Here is a 20,781-nt window from a genome sequence, read left to right on the forward strand (position 1 = left end):
TTTCGTCTCTTCTCTGTTATTAATACTCTATTTAAAACCTGCCTTGTAAGCATATCATAGTCTACAGTCTACTGATGGTATATAGCCGAAATACTATAATCTTTTCTCCAATTTAGTTTTGTCGTTTTGTTGTCTAAATATTTTAACACAATGACCAACTTTCAACAGAAGAGCTGATAATTCTCAGTCCACAAGTCTTAATTCCCATTCTCATAAAACGAGAGACCGTGAATCTAATGTTTGTGTGTGATACTTTTTACGCTAAATAAGTAGTTTGCACTATTTGATCGATGATCAGTTCCTACTTATTTCTGTTGTAACAGATCGTGAAATTAGGCGAAACCAAACAGCTTGAAGTTTGCGACTGATCTTCGCTTTGTGACTAAATGAATATCGCAACTGTATAAAACATTCTCATATCATAGGGAGGGCGAACAATACAAGATTAGTCACTAACCACGGTCGAGTTTCCGGCTTTGGAAAGTGGTGTTTCCCGAAATTCCAAGAAAACAGATGATCATATCACGGATGCATCTGGCGGTATGCGGGAGGGGTTTACAATATAGCGGGATATGAGATGAAAATACCTTGGTAGAAATCTAATCAGGATGTGAGAAGCGGTACGCTTTTAAAGTTAATGGTGGGATGCGGAACGAAAACAGCCAATCCCGAATTTTCAGTGAACTCCACAGTTTTACTAAAAATTTTCACTAGGAGGCGGAAATAAGCTCGAGGAGCACAAAATAGGCCTTGACAGGCCACGAGGTATTTTCTAATCTTGATTTCATTACTCGTTATCCACAGAGCACTTTGCTTCGCTTCGCTTCCCCAGCAGGGTAATGCAATCCCGGGAATGCAATACATGCGCGTGTAAATTGTCTAGTTTGAAGTGCCATTGACACCCAAGTTATTCTTTCGAACCTGCGAAATACCAAAGTTTCATTGGGTTAAATCGAACAGAATTGAACGAAGGACACTGGGGCTTAATTGGGCTGTGTCCGAACGACTGAAGTCGAAGCTGATTAGTACGTTAAGTTGCTTGTATACAAGATCCAAAGAACTGTTTCCCTTTTCATAGCTACAGTATACGCAAGGCTAGTATGCATATAACATTTGGATGCTCTTGGTTTCTTACGGAGTATCTCAAGCCTGAATGTGGGAATTCTAATAATCTGTCAAAAGAGACATGCAACATTTGCTAAAACAAGTTACCGATGGATTGCTATAGAAGGTTATGGCGCACTGGGCGAGAAATTTGATTCAGGACTTTCACGCCTTTACCGCTAGGCCACACAATTTTATTGATCAGGTTTTCATGATAACTTGAATAAGCAAGATGGACATCCTAAGTTGTGTCAGTAAAGGCCGAAATTGTACATATGAAAAGAAAATAACGACTAACTTACCGTAGCGAAGTAGTCTGTGTACAGCCGTCCGCTCTCCTCAAGCATTAAGAAAAATTGAAGAGGGGCGTCGGTGTGTTAAATTGTGTTCCTCGCATAAATTATCCATGCATTAAAACTATTTCAGTTTCAAAGCATCTGACGTGTCAAGCGGAAACAAAGAAAAACAAAAAGAAATTACCGTCTACAAGGTTTCTTTGCATGAGGGATTTTGTGACCTTCTCTATATGTTCACAGGTAAATAAAAACAGCTAGACTGTACGAGGGATACTGTCTGATACTTTTGTTAATCTGCCTAGACTTTAAACTTCAAAGTGTTAAATAACAGTTTCACCCCCACGAACTGTTTGCGTCAGTCACTACCTATTGCAGTTTGCACAATTTCATCGATAACTCCTCATTTCCATAGTAACACGTCCTGAAAAGGTTCGAGTTTGCTTTTACTCTCAGCTTCATTTTATTCTCAACGGTTAAGTTTATATAAGGCCACAAAATACAAGATAGGTTTTGTTAACTTTGCTTTGAGAATGGTCAAAAGTGAAAAATACCAAACACTCGCCTTCTTTCCTGAAATTCTGAGAAAATGGGAGGCCACGAAAATAAAATTGGCATATTGCTCGCTTAACTGATATAAACACACGCCCTCTCTCTCGCCCACCCCAGCAGGGCAAGGCGATACGTGTGGGTTTAAATTGTCCATTTTGATGTACCGTTGGCACCCGGGTTATCAAACGAACAAAATAGAACGAGGTTATACCGGAGTTAAGACAAGCAACATCTATACGACTGAACTCCGGGTTGATTGGTACATGCTTGTGCTTAAGATCCCAACACTGTAACAGTTTTCGTCAATACAGTAAGGCTAGTATGTATAGAATATTTGGATGTTTTTTAATATTTTTTGCACTTATTGCCCGAACTTGAGTGGAATAAGTCTTTTTGGAGGTTTTGGAGTGATCTCACTTAGCAAGATGGATATGGTAAGTTATATCATAAGACGGCGAAATTATACAGCAATTATCATTGTAAAAAATAGCAACTTACTGTTGGACAGTAGCCTGTAATTGCCCTTATGTCGTAAACTAACGTGTGGAAGGATCAAGTGCCGTCCGCTCTCCTCGAGAAAAACTGGGGCGTCGGTGTGTTACTGTTGATAATTATGTTCCTCGCATAAATTTTCCATGCATTAAAACCAATCCAGTCTCACAGCCTCTGACGTGCGAAGCAGAAACTTAAGAGAGAAGATTCCGTCTGCACTTGATCTTTTCACAAGGCAGTTTACGACACTAGCTCAATCTTTGCGAACTTAAATAGATTTGTGCTGCATGTAATCAAGCAGGGGGAAAAAAATTCTTCTAAGGAACTTTTTTTTTTAAACTCGATTTTCAGTTTCCTGTCATAAAAAAATTGTCGTGCTTTAAAAACAAATGAGGCAAATTTTACAGGAATTGATCTTGCTCGGTCTGTCATTCTTTTTCTTTCCCATTCTGAGGACAGGAGAGACCATTGGCGAGTAATCACGCTTTGTGATTTTATGAATATCCCAACTATATATTAGTCTCCACTGACAGGGCAAACAATACAAGATTAGTCATTGACGAAAGAAGAGTTCTCTTTGAAAAGTGAAAACTGCGAGACCTTTGGGTGTTTCCCGGCCGAAGTTCCAAGAAGACAGATGTTTATATCACGCATGCGTTTGGAGGTATGCCAGACGATTTTGATTTAATAGCAGGATACGGGATGAAAATACCTTACTGGAAACGTAGATAGAGGATATTACACGGTGGCGAGAAGATATGAATTTTATTTCGAGTGGCAAGAGGAATATCTCACGAGTAAGCGCAGCGAACGAGTGAGATATTGTTCTTGCCACGAGAACATAAAATTCATATCTTCGAGCCAACGTGTAATGTTCTTTTAACTATATAAAACATACTGATGACGGCGTTTTCGACGATTTTCTGAAGATTTTCGACCACTTTCCGAAGATTCTCCAAAACTTGTCCGAAGGTCATACGATCGTTGCCGAACATTTTCCGAAAATATCCGAAGATTTCTGAAGATTGCCGAGGACTTTCGAGGAAGACCAGAAGATGTTTCGATGATACATCAACGAATTTAAGAACAATTTAAGAGACAAACTTGATATCAGTGAAACCATCGATAACTTCACTAGTGAGGATATGGAAAATACGCCACTCGAGTCCCGGATGTGGTTTCGTATGAATTTTACGAGTGGTTTATTTTCCAGTAAAACACTCGTGTCTATATAATAAATTGTCCTCTTCGGCAGGCGGGATGTGCCCGGGACGCTTTTAAAGTTAATGGCGGAATGAGAGATGAAAGTGAGTTCATCATTCTCTTAGGAGAGTACATCAGCTCATGGCGAACGAAATACGTCTCGGAGGCCACACAAAATGAACTGTTCAGATTTATTTCCTCGTCATTCATTGTGCCACCCTCCCCCAGCAGCGTAACGCAGATGTAAACTGTCTATGGTGATGCGCTTTCGACACCCAAATTATGAAAAGAACATCGACGAAGTTTTAGGAGTCCAGGCTCAACAAATTACTTTGATTGAAGATCGCCTTAATTAAAAAAAATATCTTCCAATGCAACACAAAAAGATGCATTTTAAGCACCAAAAACAGTAAAGTTTTGAAATTTCACGTATTGCTTAACCCTAAGTTGACCACCGCTCATAGAAAACGAGGGCGAGAAGTCTAATTGTTTTGGTAGACACTCTAAAGGATAACAGCACAAAATCTACAATTTGATGTATTTTTGACTCTAAAAAGCAGCGCGGGATCGTTGTCTATCAGCATATAAAAAACGATGAGAGAACCGATCAGTTTAACGGATTTCCAATAGAACACAGCTGAGTTGCTACTAATTAACAATTAGATTATGAGCTCGAGATTTCTATGAGGTGATAGTTGATTCGACCTTCGGCCTCATCAACTATCGACCACATAGAAATCGAGAGCGAATAATTCAATTGTTTTAGTGGAATTCCAAATGAAATTTGTTTCAAATAACCATTCCAAATCTTTCTTCTCTTAGTATTAAACTTCACGCTTTAGAGAATTCGCGCGGACTGAATTGTCAATTTAACATTTCCCGTTGTGTGCGCGCGCTAATCAGTTTCTTTCAAGTTTCTTTAATTCAAAAAAACAACGAATGTCCTTCTTTTAGTCGTCTCAGGAACCTAATTCTTCATTTGTTTCTAAATGTTCTTTCAAAACTTCGGGTAAGCGAAAAAACGTTTAAATTTTGCCGGCACACCAAGCCACTGCACACTAATGGCTGATAGTGTGCAATGGCTCAACCAATCAGATTACTGCATTTACATTAGTATACTAGTAGAATTCTACTAAAAATTATTAGAAAGTTATAATGGTAATAGTCGAAAATAGTTCTGTAAAAGTGTTCTTCGGCCAAAGTATCAGGATTTTCGATTTGTTGAGCCTGACCAGCGGTTCTTGATATTCCCAGTCAGGGCTTCATAAAGTAAAGACCCACACAGACGCTCTAAGTTCTCAGAAATGATAATTAAAACCAGTACGGTCTTCTAGCTGCTCTCTGCTACGAAGAGGCTGCCCAGTCTCGTTGGTTATCAATAAAAAATAAAATAACATAACAATCTCCAAGCTGATCTCCAGTTACATATATTCACTCATAGCACCGTCAGTATTTGCTTTTAAACAATAGATCAGATAGACTCTGGTTTGAACATCGTTAATGGTAAACAAGGGTGACTAGTCTACTTATCTTAGTAGACACTAAAAAGAATGAAATTTTGATACCTAAAATTAAGAATAGTCTCGGCTTTCAAGGACAATACGCGTGGTCTATCGGCGAATAATAAACGATTAGGGACGAACCATTACTTTTTTGGGGGTGGGGGAGAGGGTTAGGCAATTTTCTTAGGAATGAAATTTTTTTCTCACCTTTTGATCGGGAAATGATGTTTTCTTTTTTGGTGGGCAATAGCTCGTGCAAACAGTCAAACACAGGACCTGGAGAGTAGAAAGCACTTGCCGGATTTTTTCCTCGTGGCCCCCCTCGCACGATCTTTTTTATTAACCATTTTCGCTGTGCAGGAATTTTTGTTGGAAAGTACCCACCCATCCCCCCCCCCCCCCCCCCTTTCCTCGAAAAAAGAATAACGGTCCGTCCCATACAATACTAATCAGGCTTGTAGAACACAATGAGTATCCATGTCTTACACTAGTCCGTCTGAAGCTATTCAGTTGTATGTATTGTCACATGAATCATTGCGTGACGCCCAAGAGACCTGTGTTGTGTGATAGTCAAAGTAACAGAGCCTAACCTAGAACCTAAGAAATGATTACAACAGGTGGAGCCTTCTTCTTGTGAAGAAGTCCCACAATGGCCACACTTACAGACATGGCGTACGCGTAAACCTGTACCGTCAGGTGGAGACCATCGTTACTAGTTAAAAATTATTTACAGCTACCTACAAATGCACTGCATACATCATTCTGGTAAATATATAATATATTTTTAAATACATCAATGTCCCCCATTTGTCCCAGGCTCCGCGTCGGCAGCTGCCTCCTCGGCCTCCAGAACGAGTCTGCTCAGTTCCCCTGCACTATAACCCAGCAGGTTTTTCAGGTCGCACACAAACTTGTAAACAAATCTGAGATTAACGAAATAGTTATCAGTTAGTCATGAACCGCAGTAAGGGACGCTCTTCCTAATCCAGCGTTTGAAACTGGATTTACAGAGTATTACCCATTCGGGCGAGTAACTCTCCAAATGCAACTGCCCGGATAAGTTTTCACTCGCGAACAGGACACATCAGTCACAAAACATACTGTTCTGTTCATCGTGTTTCAAACACGAACGGCCATCTCGCAATTTCGCCATAAAAAATTGGGACTCTCGTCGTCTCGGGTTCCCGAAAGTTGCCCGAGAATCACGGCTTGTTTTTGGCAGTTTATCTTCCCGAATTGTGCTCGTTTCGTCCGAAAGCGAGTTTGCCCGATGCCAGTTCGCCCGGACTGTGAGTCTCGTGGTCAGTGGATTAATTTCGTAATGCCCACAATGTTGTCTTTTTCACTCGTTCAGTTAAAAGAAAGAATTTAACACATCCTTTTTTGAACTTTCAGTTCGAGCGAACTGCTATCAGGCGAAGCGACCTTTTACCAACTTCCCTCTTCTCATTGGTCTCTTAGGAAATTGCGGGGAGATATTTTCACATTTTGGCAAAAGAGCCCTGGGGGAACAACACCATCATATCGAATTTGATCAATCGTACAGAGTAAACAATTTCTTGAACGAGCACGTGGCAGACTGACGGTTGGAAATTTCTACTAAAGCACCTTAAACCCAAATACAAAAACAATGAAAGCAGCAGTAACACTAATTAATTTTCACAAGTGTTACGCGTTACATGTGGGAGGCGCAGTCGCCTCATGGTTAGTGCGCTCGTCTCCGGATCGAGCAGTCCCGGTTCCAGCCGTAGGGGCCCGTTTCACGAAAGCCCCGGAAACTTTTCGGGCCCGTAAAGCCATTTTTAGTTCATCTGTATCTAAAAACAGAGAAGTGTATCCACCTGAGACTGCTTGTATGAAGAAAACCTCTGTTCTTATTAAAAATATGTGAATAAAACAGCTCTGTAATCATAAGGTTTGAGATTTTGCTAAGGCTTTCCGGGTGCGAAAACTTTTCGGGACCTTCGAGAAACGGGCCCCTGGCCGGGGACATTGCGTTGTGCTCTTGGGCAAGACACTTTACTGTCACAGTGCCTCTCTCCACCCAGGTGTATAAATGGGTACCGACGAACTTAATGCTGGGTGTAGCCCCGCGATCAACTGGCATCCCATCCAGGGGGGGGGGGGGGAGGGGGGGGAAATAAATACTGCCAGTCGCTTCATGCTACAGAAACCGGGATAAGCTCCGGACTGATGGGCCACTTGGCTCGTGTGCAGACTTTACCTACGCGTTTTTATAATTTGTTACTCAGAATGATCCCTATTTGTCTTTCTAATTTCACCAGCACTTACAGGGCAACATTAAGCCTCAAGTTTACTCAACCCCGAGGGTAGTTCTGAAAATAACTGTTGTTGATGACTGACGTTTCGACAACCTGTGCGGAAGTCTTCTTCAGAGTCAAGTGAATAATTTTTGTCAGTCAATGGTGTTTTAAGTCTGGTCCGTACAAACTACAGTACGAACTACTGATACTGATACTCCTAGATTTAAACCATTCACTATCAACGCAATTTCTCTTCACAAACCTCTTTCCATGAACTTTGTGAATCATGTCTCCATCATAGTAATACCGCAGTGCTCGGCTCAGCTTTTCGTAGTTCATGGCTGGTTTGTTTTTTCGTCTACCCCACTGCGCGGCTACTTGCTCGGGATCGTTCAGTTTGAACTCACCATTCTCGCCCACCCACATGATAAGATGCCGACTGCCTCTGTCTGTTAGCAGCTCCAGCAGGAACTGCCACAACTGAATCTGGCCGTTGTTGCCTGGCAGACAAAACATTGCATTATTACAACTACAGTTTGTTAACAATTTGTTAATAAGAAGCTATCCTACCCAATAAAAGCATATCAACATTGCCTTTAACGTTGGTCTGGACTAGTGAACTAATTATAGGGCAAGTCTGAAACAGGGTATTGATTTAGGGGTCAGAGGTCTTAAATAGGGTAAGCAAAATGGCTACGAAGCAAAATGGCTACGAAGAAAATGGCGAGGAAGCGCATCGCTGATGTGCCCACAAAGCGACTCAAAAAGGTACGAAAAGGTACGATTGGTCCAAAGATAGCGAGAAAATTAGGTTGCGAGAAAGAGAGGGTATTGCATGGCCGCGCGGAGAAACGAAATTTCTCTTCGATTGTTGAAAAATATTTCACGAGTGAACGCAGTGAACGAGTGAAATATTTTCAACACGAACCTCCATTTGGCGCGAAAGTATGCTGGGATATTTGCCCTTCGATCCTTGGACTACTTCTGTTCCTCAAAGCTATAAGCCATTACAAGCCTGGTGGTTTCTTTTGGAGCTCTCCTCGCCGCTTTTGAGTATTGTCAATATCTTTTGCTATTACTTACGTGGCAAACAAATGATGATGATGAAGCTCACAGTTTCCCTCGAGCTACGCTCTCGGAAAACTGTTCGCTTCTCGGAACAGATAATGTCCGCGGACAAATATCCGAGCATATTTCCGCGCCAAATGGAGGCTATTGTTTATATGTGGGATAGGGTTTTTATTGATTAGCTAACACTCGGTATACCACTCAATCTTATATATAGTAAACCGATTTATCTCTCGCGAACTGTTAATGTTAGTCGCAGGTCGGTACCACACTCATTGCAATACCTCTTGAAACATAACTTGGCAAGCGATAGTTTTGACCAATGGGGAGCTGAATACCTGATCTGTTTCCTGGACAAGCCTTTCCGTCAATACTTTTTGTTTTATCTTCATCGTCACCACTAACAGCATCTACAACAAGCAAGTTAATTTCAATGCATTTGCGAATTCTGTTGTGTAAAGCAAATCTCTTTGGTAAAGTGGTTCCTAGAAATGATGAGATTTAAAAATCCTAGCCAGGCAACGGAGAGATTCACTCTCCAAGTCAAAGTGAAGAAGGGAAGAAGAGACTTAGCAGGGCTGTGAAGTAGAGAAAGTTGAGTGTGAATAGAAGATTGCCATTTTCTTTAAGCTGCTCTGACTGGATCAAGTTCTACTTGAAAATTACAATCACGGACTAAAGTCTTGCACTTCTGGCACTTTTGCACACAGACCTGACGCGAATACAACTTCACCTGCCAAGCCTCTCCCCCCACCCCACATACAAAGTTGAAAACTACTGTAGTACCTGCAATTTCTCCTGAGTTTCAACATTCTATTGGGCGGGGAGGGAGTTACAGCAACACGTTTTTAATGGCTAGCAGTGTTTTGTCAAACTTCATTTGTAAAACATAGATAATTCGTTGCGTTACAGCAGTGTCCCAAGGACTTTTATCCATGATTGCTGATTACTCGCTCTCGATTTCTATGAGGTGACACTTAATTCGGCCTTCGGCCTGGTCAACAATCACCTCATAGAAAATCTCGAGCTCATAATCTATCTGTTAATTATACTTTACTTGCAACAGTACGGTTTTCTTACCAGCTGATGGTGATTTGACTTCTCCAGGGCTGTTCTGCGGTGATGCATGAATAATTAATGCAGGGCTATCAGAGGGAATGCCTGCTAAGCCTGAAAGTGTTTATGATACATATTAATACTGCATGCAATTATAAAAAAATTAAACCCATGAGCAACCAATACAATTCATATGCTCGTCTGTACAACTGCACATTGGGTGCATCATTTTGGTGTAAACTACAAAGAGTTGCTCATCCCTCCCCCCAACTAAATAAATAGTCAGATAGATGTACATGTACATAAGGCAGTTTTCATTGATAAGATCATCAAATAAAAGGTACCTAAGTCATGCATTCAACTTCGTTGATTTCTTTTTAGAAAAAGATCATAGAAACATTTTCATAGCCATTATACATACATGTATGATGATCACAATCTGAAATAACATTAAAATTCCTGACAAAATTTTCTGAATTGTTACTATCTAATATTCATTGAAGACAAGAACAAGGTGCTAAAAATGGCCACAAACATTTCTTTTACATCAAGAAGTTATTTAACTTAAAAATGAATTACGGTATGAGGGTCAGCGTTGACTTTATTCTCGAGGGTTGCTCTCAAGAGTCGATAAAATCACGGTAAAACTGAACAATAAGTTTCAGTGACCAAAGACAAAACCAATGTTTGTTGAACAAATTCCATTTAACTTGGTGGACAATGTCTGCTCACGCTGTTCAACCGTCAGATATCTACAATAGTCCCTTACTAGACAATTTGCACCCTCTCCCAGGCAATCACACCAGAAGAACATCTTTTCACAAATAAAAATAACCTGTCTGCAAGGTTACCTTTTAAAGAGAATGATGTCTGTGCTGGATTGAGATCTATCATTGCAGATTCGTCTTTAGTGGCAGAATTTTCCAAACCTAAAGGATTGAATCAGTAGCAGAAAGAAGCTTGTACACTGCTGTTACTGCAGTTACTGCAGCATGTCACTGCTATAATGCTAATAGCGACTAACGGTGTGACGACATTAAATTACAATCGAAACTCCACTCGCGGCCAGCTCTCTGCAATGGCCACTTTTTAGTACTGGCGGACAGTCCATACATTCACTCTTATTTTAACCTCTCTGAAACGGCCACCTCTCCACAGTGGAAACAGCCACTAACACTGGTCCCAACTGCCAGAATAACGTCTCAACAACAGCCAGTTAATCAACGACTGAAGAACAGTGTATACAAAACCCCACTTTTTAAATGTAAAACTTAAAAGGTCACCAAACCTGATCTGTACCACGCGCCGTTGGTCTCTGTTTCTGATAAGTTTCTGTGTTATTGATACATTTTGATTTATATGTGCATAAATAAGCACTTTTTGAAAAAGATGTTGCCCCCTCAAACAAAAAAAACAAAAAAAAAAAAACAGTTGTCATAGTACACACCGACCTCCCAATGACGGCCTCCTCTGTACAATGTCCACTTTTCTCTGTCCATAAGGTGGCCATTGTGGAGAGGTTCGACTGTACACTGTTTTGTATTAGCCCCATGGCTGAAGATCCTTTACCGTAATAATTCGATTTAGCACCCCTCATCCAACAAGCACACCCATCCTAATTTAAATACTAAGCACTCCCTCATGTGACATTTTTCTTTTTCCTTGTTTTTACAGCAATTAGAGCCCCTCTTCCAATAATACTGTAGAAGAGACTGATTACACCAGTCAACTATGTAGTACTTCTACATGTAGTTTGTCATCGGATTGTAATAATGAACATATGGAAAAAAATAAAAAGAGGGAGGGAGGGAGAAAAAACAACAAACAAACAGATTGAAAAAACAAAATGAGGTCCCTTGAACCCTGAAACTATTCCTGTGATCTATAACTGATCTTTTTGAAGCCTGAAATGACTATTCTTTGCAGTTGAGAACTGGAGCCTAAAAGTGGCAATTAATTCAAGAAGCTAATATTTCCATCCTACATTATACAGTGTGTTTTGGGCCCGGGTTCCTGAAGTCATACCTTTAATAAAGCATGTCATGACAAAACAAAATACTTACCATTCTTTATGACTGAAATTTGTTGTCCTTGCATATTGCCTAAAACAGAAAAAAAAGTACTGCTGTAAATACAAGTACCTGTCATGCACACACATTCTAATTCAATGTCTATTAAGCTACATTGATATTTACTTTTGTGCCGTAATCATGGCATAGAAGAGTTCACTACTGGATTACACTGTATACAGGTCTGACAACTATTTTCTCCAGTGACATTAGCTGTGTTAGATACATGTATACAAGACTCTAAGGCTTTGAAAGGTGTCTGATGATCACCAGAGATTAACATTGTGAGACATTCTGGTGATTTTGAATGTTTGGAATCCAAAACTAAAAATACATGTACAACTCCTGATAACCAGGAATTTCCTCAGCAACAAGCTACAAGACTGAACTTTCCTTGAGAAGGAGGAGGAGGTGGTACATTGTACATGTATACAGTATACATGTACATGTCTGTATACTTTCCTACAGGGTTATTTACAACTACTCTGGTTGCTCACTTTCAGAATTAGCACAGCTGATAACTGGCACCTGTTGCGATGCTGTGGAGGGTGATTGAACAGGCTTAGCATTCCCTGAAAATGAAGTCACATTTATTCACTATTAAAGAAATAGAACACATTTTCTGTGTTTCTACCAAGTTTAAGTATAAATCTTCTGGTGTTTCAACCCAAATGCCATTCTCTGATTGGCTATGGTTTTCACTATCTATTCTGTTGTCACAGATAGTCAGTAGCGTAGCAGTGTGCAGTTGTGAACAAAATGACAGCCGCTTCTTTGTGTTTTCAAGGTGGCTGTGAAGGGGAATAAGATAAAGTTTTGCACAACTAGTACATTTATACTATTAAAACGAGATAGTTGACGAGGAGTCTCAAGTGGAAGTTTGTGTAGCTTTTTTTGAGTTCACCCAAACTTGACTCTAATGTCACAGGGAAAAAGTTTTCTATTTCTCTTAGAAATAGATTGAAAGATTTATTATTCTACTTCTCTTTACTTGTGCACTGAACATTCCACATATTGAACAATTAAGTGAATCATTGGTCTGGATAAATGAATGCAATTCAAGAGGTTTCACTGGCTTACGCATCAGGGTACAGTGTATGTGAGCCATTATACCATGCTCTACAAATATGATGAACATACACAATCTTTGGGGTGTTTTTATTTTCATTTGTTGGATATGAGATGGTTATAGCCAACTCAGACTATGCGTCTTGTTGGCTAATTGTATCATCTCATATCCAACGTGGACTTGAGGATTAATTGTCATTTTCATTCGAGGCATTTTTTCGTTCGTTTTCATTGGCTGAGAGCCCACCACGTGACTTGCAAATAAATGCCTACAAATAATAGTCTGCTCATGCGCAGTACTGTCGAAATGTGTAATGATAATATTACATGTATGTTGCTCATGTGTAATTGAAACCATGCTCTTGTGTGAAAAATGGCAGATTGCTTCCCTGAGCTGTCAGAGAATGATTTAAATATGAAAACAAACTTGGTGCTCGAATGATAAAACAATTATTGAACTCGGTTATAACATGACTTGACAGTGATTTGTCAGTGTCTCGTGTATCACAATATTTTGCTCAACCTTGTCCAATAATTGTTTCATACTGATCAATATGCACTGCTCATCCATTATACTGTAGATCTATCTGTGTAATACACTCACTGTGTGTGTAATTTCTGAGTAAAATTACAAAATGTACCTTTTCCTGGGGCAGAGCCAGAAGATCTTCTTCGTTTCTTTGGAGGTTCTTCAGCAACCACTGCTGGAAACACAGCTTGAATTTCAACACTGTTCATTTTCACTTCCGGTTCCACAACTGGAAGAGGAAGTATGTCAACTGCAGAGAACAGCAAAATGATCAACAAAGCTTTAAAATCCCTTCACAATTTATAAATGTTAGCTGTACAATTCGTAAAATAGCAGCTAGATCACCTTGCTTAAGTGTACAACTGTTCATGCATTTTACGCATTACTTAAACTTGTAAGGACACAAGAGGAGCCAACTGCTGTAGAACAAGAAATTCACATGTAGAGACAAGCCTGTCAAAAGGTTTTCAGTGAATTTTGATCCCATGCAATGTATCATTATTTTCCTCTTTTTAATATAGTAAACACAAGGTGACCTTGAGAATTTTTTCTATGTGCTGTGTACCTCTCCCACCAATCCTTTTAATAACATGTAAGCTCCGCTCAATTAATAGTTTTGCATTCTGCTGCTGTCAATATACTTCTAAGCTGACCTCTCAGGAAACAGAGATTTACTTCAAACATGACTATTGGTAATGGTTGTGGTTGGTGGATTTCAAATCATTTTGTTTGTTTTATAAAGGTTTTGTTGACAGTTGCCATGGTAATTATGAGGAACGGCAGGCAAAAGCGCAATCATCAGTTTCATGAATTTCAGAGTTTGCATGTAGTTAGTGAAAGGTCCAGTAATCAAAAAAGATTCTCATGAAAGGAAAAATTCCCTCTTTATTGTAACTGTCCCACAATCGCAAATAAGACACACATGGCTTTAGGCCAAAACCACCTTCAGTTGGCAACTTTGATGATAATGAGAGAAATTGTGAAGGTGAATTAATCAACATGACACGAACGTGGGACAAAGAAAAATTCTGAGTCCCCGACAGGAATCGAGCCCATGATTTCCCGAACACCGGGCGGGCGCTCTATCCACTGAGCTACAAGAACTCATGGATAGCAAGGTCATTTAACTGAGTTCATATATGATAGGTGTCCTGCATACTGCTAGGATCAATGCTATCAAATTCATCGTGAGTAGTGATAAGTTAATAAAGATGGTGAATTTTAAGCTCGGTAATGAAATGTGAAGGTGAATTAATCAACATGACACGAGCGTGGGACAAAGAAAAATTCTGAGTCCCCGACAGGAATCGAACCCATGACCTCCCGAACACCGGGCAGGTGCTCTATCCACTGAGCTACAAGAACTCATGGAGAGCAAGGTCATTTAACTGAGTTCATATATGATAGGTGTCCTGCATACTGCTAGGATCAACGCTATCAAATTCATCGTGAGTAGTGATAAGTTAATAAAGATGGTGAATTTTAAGCTCGGTAATGAAATGTGAAGGTGAATTAATCAACATGACACGAGCGTGGGACAAAGAAAAAAAAAAATTTTTTCTTTGTCCCACGCTCGTGTCATGTTGATTAATTCACCTTCACATTTCATTACCGAGCTTAAAATTCACCATCTTTATTAACTTATCAATGAGAGAAATTATCTGTCGTGAGTGAAGCCATTATCTTTCAAAATATGTGTTCAGTGCAAACCTTCAGAAGCAGTTTGAATACTGGTGATTTCTATTCTGAGGTTCTCCTCTGAGAAAAAAACAAACAAACTAGGTGAGTGAAGGTTCTATAATAATAAAAAGAACATTTATAATTATTAGACAAAATAATTATTGCAGGTTTACACCAATACACATAGTTTTCATTAGTGTACATGCATTTTACTATTTTTTTTAAAGGTGTTATTAGTACTAACACATTTTTAATTTGCATCCTAACTAGCATATTAACTAGTATTTGAAAAGGGGAACTTGGAAGGGAATTGACCACTCAAAACATATTTACTGAGAACACTGATGAAACACTTTGTTGATAATCAACTTGACACTGACAATACATTTACACAGGTCAGTGACTTTTTCAACTTCTTTGTCAAAGCAAAATCCGAACAAGTGACAAAATTCAAATTAATAATCAATTTCCGGGTAATGTTCCCTTCCGATCCTAGCGAACACGTACATGTGTGATGCATGCAATGTATAAGATAAACGGACGATTTCTTACAGTTCCTATTGATCAACACAAGGCCTTGAAATTTAAAACAAAAATTTTGCAACTTACCATTTAAAACTGCAAGCACAGTAAGCATCTGGTCCAGGTCTCCATTGCCAAGAGCTTGGTCTTTTAAAATGCTTTGAACAGTAGTAAGCTACAGTATATTAAAAAAAAATTCAAGAAAAATTATTCCAGCTATCTACGAGAAGAAAACAGTGTAATCCAAGTACATTGTATGCTGTACAGTGTATATGTACATGTACAGTGTATGTAGCTGCACACATCAAGGGAAAGTGGTCAAACAAGTTAGACCAACATGTACAATAACATACACCTGTGCAAATATTAATTTTAATTACCCTTTTACACAATGCTACAGGATGTACAGTACATGTACATATAACACTGGGTTTCTGAAATTTCACGTGGTCACGGAGCTGCGAATTTCAAGTAAGTCCGCAGAATCCTGCAAAATTCTCAAAACCACACAAAATACTGTAAAATTCACTAGAAATCTTATCAAATACATGTCGGTACAACAAATATGACCCTTATCTTTAACCCTTTAAGAGCCAATCATAGTACATTTTTGTACCCTGCGGGGTCATGCACTTTGTACCACTTGTGATGTCATCAATTTAGGCATCAACAGATATTCTTGATTGGCAGGTTATAGAGCTAGGATAGATCTATCTGCACAGCTGTCTATTTTGGATATCACCTGCATTCTGACATACATGCAGCTAATTGAAAAACAAAATGCGAGCATCTTTTGGTGAAAAATTGGTTGTAAAATGGCCCATTTCACTTAAAATCAATCAAGGTTCAACACCAAACTTTTACAGCTGGCAGAAAGGATATGAAGAGCAAAAGCTAGCAAGAGTAAAGGGGACAAGAAAAAGGAAAGGCAAAGGCCAAGAAAAAAAAATTGGATCAGGCCAGCAAAAAAAAGTCCAAAAAAGTCCACTTTTTTGGCTTACAATGTATGTGCATGCTCTAAAGTAAATACATCAATTGTACATTTTGGTACCAAATCCTCAGGGAAATCTTCCTCCTTGGTAAGAAATTGCTTTTTCAACAAAGTTGAGGCCAATTCAGGGTCGCGGCAGCCAAAAACCAAGTTAATGGCAAAAAACAGCACTTTTTGAGTAAATCTGGCCGTTATTTTAAAGGTTAATAGTCGCGTGGCTTTTGGGGCTGTTTACTTGCCGTAAACTTGCAAATTTACCCTGGAACTTCACCATCCCAAATAATATACCAAAACTGAGCAGTGGTTATCAAAAAGCTTTGCCATTGGTGCATTTCTCAAGCGTACCGGTACTGTTGTTGAAACAGCAAATGAACATCTCCTTAAGGTTACCGTATACCTTCAGGGGTGTCTCGCGTCTGGGTTAAGCTGTAGATATCTAAACCCCTTTATCAAATTAAAGCTTATGGAACTGGCTACATGTATTAAACTATACCAAGAATTTTGAAATAAAATGAACTGCCGATTTTCTCATGACCACTAAATGCAAGCGCCCTAATCACCTTTTGGAAGCTACAGTGTACAAGTCAAAGCAAATTTTGTTTCTCGCCAATTTATTTTTTTCCTCAGTTTCAGGACAAAAAGCGCTTAAAAAGTGTGTCTGTATTTTACCATATACAATTGCAGTAAAAAGTTACAGAACATATTTGAAACAGGATTTAAAAACATGTGGAGTGATTGTACAAAAATCGCCGTTCAAGAGGAAATATTTTGAAATACACTGTAAACAATTTAAGCAGAGTGACACATTTTTGTTTTTTATATGTTAATCTAGCTACTGTCCAAATTTGAGGGCAATCAAAGAAATTCCCTTTGAGTAAGTGTCTGCTTCAAGCAAAAAAAATTATTTGTTTCTGTTGCTGCAGTTGTTGTTGCAAAGGCTCATCATTTCCCCCCCAAAATAGTAAAATTGCCATCTTTTTTTCGTTGAAAACATTTTCCAGGTGAGATTTGCCCAGAAAATTCCCACAAAATTCTCGCAAAATTGGCAGTTTTTCCCGCAAAATTGGAGTTGGAACATCCTGGGAAATTTGATTTTTTTCAGCAAACTATCAGAAGTCTTGATTATTCCCCATTGTACGTGTACAGTAGGATATCTTGTAAATTCATAACACAATGGATAAATTTATATGTACTTGATTGAGTACTGTACATGTATGCTTTTGTTGGTTTGCAGGGCACTCTTACCACTTTACACTGTAACAAACTGTAAAATATTGGTTTAAAATCTGATTTCGTTACCTCAGTGCCATTGAACACAACCACATAACCAGTAAGCTGCCGGTCTAGTTTCTCTTCCGATAGCTTTTTAACATCTTCAGCAGAGCTTGAAGCACTACACTGCAATTGCAGAGTGACATTCCCCTGGGTACCACCCTCAGATGCCATATCATCACCAGATGCTGCCAAAAATCAGAAGATTAAACCTTGACAAAATCAAAAGAAAAGACACATTAGTTTGCAGAATAAAATAACTTTGAATCCATGTCTGAACTACATGTATTAAACAAAGCAAGTCTCAAGATCAGTGGATGCCCATTAAGTTTAAGGCAATTCTGCTGAAATAGAACCTGCACTGAGATTTTTGTGAAACTTTGCCTATCGATTGCTTATATTATAGGAACTTAAATTTTGAAATAAAAATGAGGGGTCCCCATGTTCATTTAGGAGCAAAAGCACCTTGTTTGTACCTTTATAAATCCTTATGATAGCACCATGATTGTAGTTACAATTGCTTGCTAAATTCACGTTTCCGACAATTGCTTTTTGTTCTACACTGAGAATTAGTCCATATTTATTTTACACAGAGAAATTTATTACTCAATTCAAAACAACAGAAAAAATGATAGGTCACCATATTCGTTTGCGAGAAAGTGACTATTTACATCTATGGCAAGGTCCAGCTGTAAAGAAAAAGCCCCCATTTTTTAATGCATGCGCGCTAATCACGCGTGAAATTATATGCAGTAGGGATGTGCAATGCAATACTAGGGAATGACCTTAAGTACATTGTACATGTACATGTATATTACATGTACATGCATGCTTTACTGCATAACGTGTAATATACATTATGTAGTAGTCAATTCCTCTGGGCTAGGCATACATGTAAAAAAATATTATTATAATGCAAATGCTGCAATCTGATTGGCTTAGCCATTGCACATCACACACTGAGCCAACAGTGACTGGAGGTCATTTCCAGAGTGACTACGTTTCTTGTTACCTGAAGCATTAGAGGAGGATTTAGAAATAATACAGAATCAACTACATGTAGCCCAGGACTATCAGAAATGACTTTCTTTACGTGCTGCTTATATAAGCTATATGTACATTTGCAAATATTTTGAAGAAGACTCGATAGTACTTGTTAACAACATAATCAGATCTTAGATTTTTACATCAGATATTGAGCAGGAAAGGGGCGGGAGGCTATTTTAAAGAGTGTTTGTTTTGCAAAGAAGTCATTTTTAGTGCAAACTATTTTTTCACACACAAAATTTTTTTACAAGTGCCACCAAACTTCAAAGATGTCATCGACTAGCTTTGGAGGCAGTGATTTTTTTTGACAGGCAAGAAAATCCTTCATTTGTTTCTTGACATTGATCCTTCCTCAGGTCATTGTAATTGACATATTTTTCACCAAAGTTTTGTCTTAGAGCTAACAGGGCCTTATTATAAACGTAACTCTTGTGATTAAAGACTAGACTGGGAGGGAGCGGAGAGTAGAGAGTGACAAGGCCTTGATTCAAGAAATTATAGACTGGGATTGAGGGGAGAGAGTGACATTCCCATTGACTTTTTTTTTACAAAGATGTAATTATTTCCTTGGACTATGGCTCAATGTGTCATGTTCTGTACAATAACATGGGATGAAAATATTGATCCAACAAAACAAAAGGTTGGGCGAGAGAGAGATTTTGACATATCATTTTATTATGAAACAAAAAACTGTTAACTCTATATTAAACATACAATGCTTGGTTATGAAAAATACAAGTAATTACTTTTTTCGGCATAATAAACACAATATTTCATTTAAACCAAGTTATGAAACTGAAAAAACAAAATGACCGAAAAAAATCTATTACTTCCACACAAAGGCTTAATAAACAGTTGACACGTTCTCTGAACTGGAGCATGCTATAAGCTTACATGGTGTGGTATGCATACAAAAAAAAATACGGCTGGCATGTTTGATCACAGATTTTTGTATTGAGTTCAACAAGACAAATTATTGATGCAAAGAGTGGAACGCAAAGGCGAGGACGGATTTTTGTGCCAATACTACAGAGTAATCGTAATTCGACAACAAATTTTCTTCTTTGGTCGAAAGCAACTCTAGAAGTATAAAGCTGATATGTAATTTTCGACAGTTAAAATCGTGCATGAACTCACACGGGAGAAGATCACCAAAGAAATTGCTAACTCATGTTAATATACAGTGTAGTTTTAATGTACGTTTATGTTAGCTTTCCCTGGCCTACTCCGAAAAAAATCGCTAAAGTCGCGAAAAAAGCAACACTGTTGAAGCGTCATTCCAGTGAGTATGAAGATCAGACCAATGGAACAACATGTTTTCCCGCCATAGTAGGTTCGAACTTCGAAATTTTCAATCTGAACTTCTCCAGTCATTGTATTACAAAGTAAAATTAAAGTGGCAATTTGCAGCTCAAGTAAAACTTAAGTGAAACGACTGGATTTTTACGACACGAAAGAGAAAGGCTTACATGCTGAAAACAGAAAAACCTAGCCTGTTACAGTAATCAGTAAAAGATACTCTCAATACCTGCTACTTTATATATCAACTAACCGTGTCACCCCTACCACCTTTCCTGTTTACGTCGCGAACGCGTAGGATACACAACTTCCTTTGTTGTTCGAGGAGGCTTCAAAACCGCTGCAAAAGCACAACAAACCATCACAGACGAAGCAAGACATTGCCTCGTTGTACTTCTGTTCGCTGGATTGGCGTTTCAGTGTCAAAAACAGAACAGAAATCGGCGAAGAAGGCGATTTCCGCTCGACAAAATGAGACGCGTTGCCTCGCGATCTTACCTGAATCATCGAGTCTTCCGCCGGAAACACCTCTTCTGCCTCAAATTCTCCTCGAAATCAACCCTTCTCTTCGAACCAGACTGCACAGAATGAACTGCTCATATGACTAACGCGTGATTTCATATACAACAACAAACTAGTCGGTCACTTTTGTGAAGACTTCCTTCCCACGTAAAAAGTTTGAAGAGCAACGTGCTACACCTGGCCCTAAACTGGATGTGACGTCACACCAACTTCCTCTTTCAAATCAGCCTCGTTCCCAAAGAGAAATC

The 20,781-nt window shown here is 38.9% G+C and overlaps 1 protein-coding gene across 1 annotated transcript; it reads right to left on the reverse strand.

The window, feature by feature from the left end:
- Positions 1–3,821: 3,821 nt before the first annotated feature.
- LOC110057962 (uncharacterized) lies at positions 3,822–20,731 on the reverse strand. The gene is made up of 13 exons (XM_089294499.1): positions 20,510–20,731; positions 20,265–20,351; positions 17,693–17,877; positions 15,490–15,577; positions 14,911–14,958; positions 13,313–13,450; positions 12,101–12,175; positions 11,598–11,636; positions 10,386–10,463; positions 9,559–9,648; positions 8,817–8,888; positions 7,673–7,910; positions 3,822–6,069 (listed from the first exon to the last, which is right to left on the reverse strand). Exons 3-13 carry the CDS (start codon positions 17,837–17,839, stop codon positions 5,940–5,942), a joined length of 1,143 nt encoding a protein of 380 aa, XP_089150625.1. The 5' UTR covers positions 17,840–17,877; positions 20,265–20,351; positions 20,510–20,731; the 3' UTR covers positions 3,822–5,939.
- Between the last annotated feature and the right edge of the window lie 50 nt (positions 20,732–20,781).

This window comes from Orbicella faveolata, unplaced genomic scaffold (assembly GCF_042242905.1).
Source record: "Orbicella faveolata isolate gen_17 unplaced genomic scaffold, um_ofav_v1 contig_25, whole genome shotgun sequence".
In the NCBI taxonomy this organism is placed as follows: domain Eukaryota; kingdom Metazoa; phylum Cnidaria; class Anthozoa; order Scleractinia; family Merulinidae; genus Orbicella; species Orbicella faveolata.